This window comes from Gossypium arboreum, chromosome 11 (genome assembly GCF_025698485.1).
Source record: "Gossypium arboreum isolate Shixiya-1 chromosome 11, ASM2569848v2, whole genome shotgun sequence".
In the NCBI taxonomy this organism is placed as follows: Eukaryota; Viridiplantae; Streptophyta; class Magnoliopsida; order Malvales; family Malvaceae; genus Gossypium; species Gossypium arboreum.
The window spans coordinates 19,806,789-19,813,631 of NC_069080.1; the positions used below are offsets into that span (position 1 = coordinate 19,806,789).

The window sequence follows — 6,843 nt, forward strand, 5'->3', positions numbered from 1 at the left end:
TTTTTAAAATTTTTTTCCTTCATATTTTGGGCTGGGACAGGCTAGCCGTATTTTTTTGTTCTTACTTTGTAAAGTGCCAAGTCTAGCCCATTTTTCAAGCCCACAAACTCAACTTTTCTTCCTATTTTAGATCTGAAAATATCACACAATTTCCTCAATTTAGCCCACAGTAAATTCTGTCTATTTATCTATACCTATATTATAATTAAATTTGTTCCAATTCAACGTCACATTTACTCAATTATTAAATATTTAAAAATTAAAATAATTAAAAACTAAAATTTTTAAAAATAACAAATTTTATTATAATAATATTTATTCTATCTATTTATTCTATACCTATATTATAATTAAATATCTAATTAAAATAGTGTTACAAGTCAATAAAACATTTACTCAATTATAAAATAATTAAAAAAAGCCAAAAATTAAAAATTATTTTTAAAAATAAAAAATTATTATAAAAATATTTATGATTTTCAATAATTTTATAAATCTTGTTTTAAATTAAATTACAATATATTAAGAAAAATATTAAAGTTAATGAATGGTTAAGTTAATGATTTAAGACTATTTTGGACGTGAGTTTGATTATTGATATTTGTGTTGATTTCTTTTATATAATATTTTTCCTACACCCGCAATTTGGATGTTGCATTTACTATACTATATAATATTTTTCCTACACCCATAATTTGGATGTTGCATTTACTATATTATATCATATTGTAAATGGAAATTCTTTTATCTAAAAATATATTTATAAGAAATTTATATAAATATAAACTAAGACTTTATGAAATTATTCGTGTTTGAATCCTAAATGATATGTTGTTTTATTTAAAGATTATATAAAAATATGAAAATATGAAAATATTCTTATAATAATATTAATTATCCTTTAAAATAATGGTATTTTAATAATTTCACATTTGAGTTGGTATCAAGTTAACTCGTGACACCAACTCAATCGGGCACTTTATATATAATAAGTAAAGATACACAAATTTAGTAAGAGAAAATATTTTAGATTAAAAGTTATTTTTTATTAAAATTTTACTTATATATGAATTATAATTGATGTAGTGATAAAGAAATTTTATTATAAATTCATTAGTCATGGGTTCAATTCTTAGATATGTTAATTTTAGTTCTTTTATTTTAAAATTATATAAAAGTAATGTTCAAAAATTTTTATATAAAAGTATGACAACAAAAAAGCTATCAAAATAAAAATAATAGTCATTTAATAAAAGGATACATTAATCATTTCCTAATCAAGTTGGTACCCAGTTAACCCCTGGCACCAATTTAGTCAAAGAGTTTATTAATATTACTAGAGAGTTTATTAATAATACTAGAAATCCTATCACATACATACACGTGTGAAAACGCAAATATAGAACAATTGATGAAAGTAATAAAGTATGTATAATTAAAATTAAAATGTATAAGTATATCAAAATAGAGCTTTAGTTGAGTGGTAAATTGAAGGTTTACTAATGCAATTGGTTTGGGTTTATATCCCCACATGTGCATATTTTTATTGGTTTTTAATGAAAAAGACTAAATTATCCTCGAATAATATAAATTAGTTTAATTATAGAAAGACATTTTTGTAATTTAACAATTAAGCTGGTGACCCAGATAATATAAAACACTTAAATAATACTAGAAATCCTATCACACACGTATGTGTTGTGGAAACCACAGATTTAGAACACAAATGTGTGTTAAAAATACAATAAATAATACAATGTATGGCTTGAAACTAATTAATCATAATAACACATGAGATATGTGCAACATTAAAATAAAAAAATAGATTAAACTCTGAGTAAAACAAAATTTAAATATATAAATGCATCATATAAACAATACTAAATGCACTACAATTATTTTTCATGATTTTATCATCAGTAGTGAGTTTGTATTAAGTTGACTTTTGAGACCAACTCAATTAACAATACTAATCTAATTAGTGAGAATTCAAATCCCATCATACACATATTTTTCTTGGTTTTTGTTAAAATTAAAAAAACTAAAATACCCTCGAACAATATGACTTTAATTATTAAAGGACATTTTTGTAAATTCCTAACTAAGTTGACACCCAGTTAACCCGTGACACCAACTCAATCAGAGGTTTTATTAATAGTATAGAAGTAGAGATATACAATTGATGAAACTAATAAAGTGTGCATAATTAAAACTAAAATGTATAAATGTATTAAAATAGAGCTTTAGTTGAGTGGTAAATTAAAGATTTTATTAATGCAATGAGTTTGGATCCAAAATCTCACCATATGCATTTTTTTTAATTATTTTTTAATAAAAAAACTAAAGGTAAAGTATCATCGAATAACATAAATTAGTTTAATTACGAACTGTCATTTTCATAACTTAACAGCTAAGTTGATGACCCAGTTGAGTGTGACACCAACTCAGTAAACACTTAAATAATAGTATAGGAGTATAAATATACAATTGATGACAGTAATAAAATATGCATAATTAAAATTAATATTTGTAAACATATTAAAATAGAGCTTTAACTTAGTGGTAAATTGAATGATTTACAAATGTAAATAGATGGGGTTCAAGTCCCATTATATGGATATTTTTATTAGTTTTTTTAATGAAAAGGAGTAAAACACCCTCGAATAATATACCACAGTTTAATTATGAAAGGGCATTTTCATTTATATAGTAGGATTAGTTTGTTAATTAACCTTATTTTAATTAAGCAAAGCTTAATTTACTTAAGCTAATGACTATATAATCATACCGTCCATTAACACACACTTTAACATGGTCTAATTGTTATTTTAAATATTTGAAAATAGCAATTTAAGTCTCCAAGGCATTTCCTAATTAAAAATCTATAGCGATTGAACTTTACAATTTAGTCTTTAAGCCTTAATTAACTAGAATTTTGTCCAATTTGGCCATCCAAAATTTAATTTACCTAAATAATAACTTCTTAAATATTCTTATTTAATATTTACAGACTTGATTTATATGAACAAGGTCCCGAAACTGTAAGTTCTGATACCACTAGAAATTGGGTCGTTGTAAATAATATTGCATGCAGGAGGCACTCCCTCTAGCTACACGTTTGTGTATGCTTTTGAGAATACTAATGATGAGGACATTGGACATGATGTTGGAGATGTCGTATAGTCTTGATTTATTTATATTAGTATGTACCTTTTTTATTTTCCACGATCTAGGTTGTTATTTACATCCCTTTTTCACTAACTTTAGGTTGTTTAAGAAGCTAAATTAGGTCATTTTAGTAGTTATTTATGTTTTTACCTTTGATTAAGTAATTTATGTTTTTTTACAAATTCTATTACACTTTTGATACTTAAATAAAGTTACATGGTCATGTAGGTTGAACCGAGAGCTAAAGGTGCACATTTGGGTTGAAACTGCTACCAATGTCGCGATAAAGAAGTACGAAAGTTGTGACATCAAGACAGACTCGAAAATAGTCTCAAGGAGGAAACTAGTGTGGATGTCGCGGCACCAAAGCTAGACATAAGGAAGGGCTGAAGTAGGGATGACGTCGCGATGTGGAGTCCTTTGACGTCGCGACGACGCGACAATTTCCTGACTTAAAGCAATCGCATTTTGACAACCAAACAGGGTTCCTTTTTCCAATCGAACTCTAAATACTTCAAGAACATTATAGGCAATCTAATATTCCAAATTTAGCCTATATAAAAGGGCCATTATAACTAGAATTACACATAGATTTAGGGGAGAAAAAAGTTATTACTTAAGGATTTTATTCAGTTTTTACTTAGTTTTACTTCATCTTTCCTTAATCGGAAGATCCTACTCTGAAGTAAGACTATGGCAAGCGAATATTGTTCCAGAATTGCGCTTTTGGATCGATTAATTCATGAGTATTCTCAATTTATTCTTTTATTCTATTATTTATATCTCTTTATTTAACCCTGCTAATTGAATGTTTGTGTGAATAGTATAATAATTTTATGCTTTACACATATCTCTTTTGTTCAATTGCTTTCACCTAATTAATTAACTGAAGAAAAGAGTTTAATCTGGATTGATTGAATCAGATTAAGAGTACATAAACTTTAGGATTGACGACCCTAAGAAGTAACAAAGGTAAGATGAGGTTGGAAGATAAGTCTGCCAAGAATCCTTTAATCTAGCTTGGTATAATATGTGAGGTCGGGAGATAAGTAGATTATGCTGACTAGTTAATTTAGTTAGAGGCTGAGAGGTAACAACTAAGTTAATTACTAGCCAATTATTTGAAACCATAACTAAAAGTTAATTAATGATCAGGTAACGCAATTGGATTTAGGCTAAAGTAGCTCTTATAGTCAAAACTAGGAATAAGAAAATCGATAGTATTAACTTAGGGTTAGTTCTAGTTCTAGTTTAATTTAATTAGTTTATCATTATTATCTTGCTTTGGAAATCACATTACTAATTGGTAACTTGAGTAAATTAAAAATTATTTTCAGTAATTGGTTTAATATTAGTTTTCTCCAAATAGTAATCCCTTGATTCTTGAAACACTTTCCAAATATTTTGTTGTAAACAAATTATATTACAACTTGACCTATTCACTTGCAGAAATTGTATTCAACTCTTATATTTTTATTTTTGCAATATTTACACGGTTGACGTTCGCACCTTAATTTTCTATTTTTCATTTTTATCTAGGAAAGGAAAATTTTCATTTTTTTATTTTCCACCCTTCAATTTTTATATTTTCAATTTTTTTCACTCTACTAATCACACCTTAATTTTAATTTTTATTAGAAGAGTTGGATAAAGAAAATTGAAATAAAATTTAAAATTTTTTCTAAAAATTATTATAAAACATATATTTCTACCACACGTTTAAAAAGATAAAACGAAAACAAAAGACTATATTTAATTTATTATTTTTCTATCACTTGTCTCCTAATATATTGTGATTAAAATTATGTGAACACTGACCAAAAAATCTTATTTTTTACAACACATCTTTGAAATGAAATTATTTATCTCTAATTTTCTTAAATAATAATTTTAATTCAAACATTTTCGCACATTTTCATTCATTTGTGTGCTTATTTATTTATTAGTCAACCTTTTCACTTCCATTGACCCAAAAACCCTTTTCACCATCCTAAATGCGCGTGAATCATTGCTATCCTTTTCGGGTTAAAATACTTTTCAGAAATTTTAAATTTAATCCTATTAAATTTTTTTTAAAATTTTTTAGATTTTAAAATTCAAACCTAATTATTAAAATTATTATTATTATTTTTATGTAACATTTTGAAATAAAAAAATTAATAGTTTTAAAGTTAAAAAAATAATGTTATAAGTAATTTGAATTTAATAAAAAATTAATAATGTTAATAAGTTAACCTGAATTTTAATATCTGAAAACTAAAAGGATTAAAGTTTAGAAAATAAAAGTCCAGGGACTAAGTTTCCAATTTTGGGAATTATGGCCTGTTTTAACCTTTTCTTTTCCATAGAAACATCCAGATTTGGAACGACAAAACATGAAATGAAACTTCGGAGTTCATAATACAAAATCCGACGTTCAAACAAAGCACACAAGTTAATCACCAACAACAAACACAAAAAAACCAGACCAGACCTGACCATAGGATCCATCCACCGAACAAAATATTCCCAACAACCATGGAAAAGCTTTACAATAAAGACAAAGTGCACCCTTCTCCGCCATCACCAACCGTCCGCGACCACTTGTCTTTGCTCCCAGCCACGATTCTCAGCCTCGTCGCCGCCCTTTCTTTCCAAGACAAAGAAGTTCTAGCCTATCTCATCTCATGTTGCAACACCAACAGCAGCAGCGGCTTCTCCGCCGTAACCATGGTTTATGATAATAAGAAAGAGCATGATCCTAGGTTTGAGTGCAAATGTTTGAGGTGTTACATGTGTTTCTGGGGACGTTGGGACAAATCTCCAAACCGTGAACTGATACATGAGGTTATCGAGGCGTACGAGGAAGAGTTGTTGAAGAAACAAGCTAAGAAGAAGAAGAAGAAGAAAAAAGGTAGGAGAAAGAGAGTTGCAGTAGCTGAGAAAGGATCGGCTAAGGTGAATAAATATGTGAAAAAGAATTGCCAAATTGGTGATGATGAAATAATTAGGGAAGTCGAATCCGAAAAGGGTTCCATTAGGAAGATGGCTCGCTTCATTGGAGACAGTATTTGGGGAGTTTTGAGTTTGTAGAAACTAATGTGAGTTTTTGCATCAGCAAGATGTAATCTACCTTTTTCCCTTTTTTCTTTTCTGTTTGATTTTTATTTTTATTTTTCCAGGTGCTGAATCTGTTATAATCCATGAAACTTCTCTCTATTTTGTATCATACCTCTGCTTTTTCTTTATTTCTTCTGTTTTTTTTTCTCTGGATGTACGAATAATTTTCATTGCATAAAAGAAAGATAAGAATGTGAAGATTTATTTTGTCCCAGAACTTTCAAATTTTGATTTCTGGTGAAGATTCTTTTGAAATTTGAGAAAATTTAAGTAAAAATATTAGGTAAAAAATGAATTTAAATAAAAAATTGTAGTCATTTAAAATATAAATTGGGATTGAATTTGAACATTTATAGGTGTTTATATTCTAATTTTATAATATATTATATTATTATTATTTATATATTATATTACTTTATAACATAAAATATCTAAATTTTAATAACATATATAAACACTAAAAAAATTAAGTTAATTATATATAAAATTTTAATAAATGAGATATATATAATTTATTAAGTTTTAAATTAAAATAATATAAATATATTTTTAAAAATTAAAATAATATGGATGAAG

At 26.5% G+C, this 6,843-nt stretch overlaps 1 protein-coding gene across 1 annotated transcript; it reads left to right on the top strand.

Moving 5' to 3' along the window:
• The first annotated feature begins 5,685 nt into the window (after positions 1-5,685).
• Positions 5,686-6,240, top strand: LOC108471423 (uncharacterized). Its single transcript, XM_017773044.1, has one exon. The coding sequence runs from the start codon at positions 5,686-5,688 to the stop codon at positions 6,238-6,240; it is 555 nt and encodes a 184-aa protein (XP_017628533.1).
• Positions 6,241-6,843: the final 603 nt, after the last annotated feature.

Coding starts and splice junctions, on each gene's coding strand:
- LOC108471423 (XM_017773044.1), top strand. CDS start 5,686: ATGGAAAAGCTTTACAATAAAGACAAAGTGCACCCTTCTCCGCCATCA.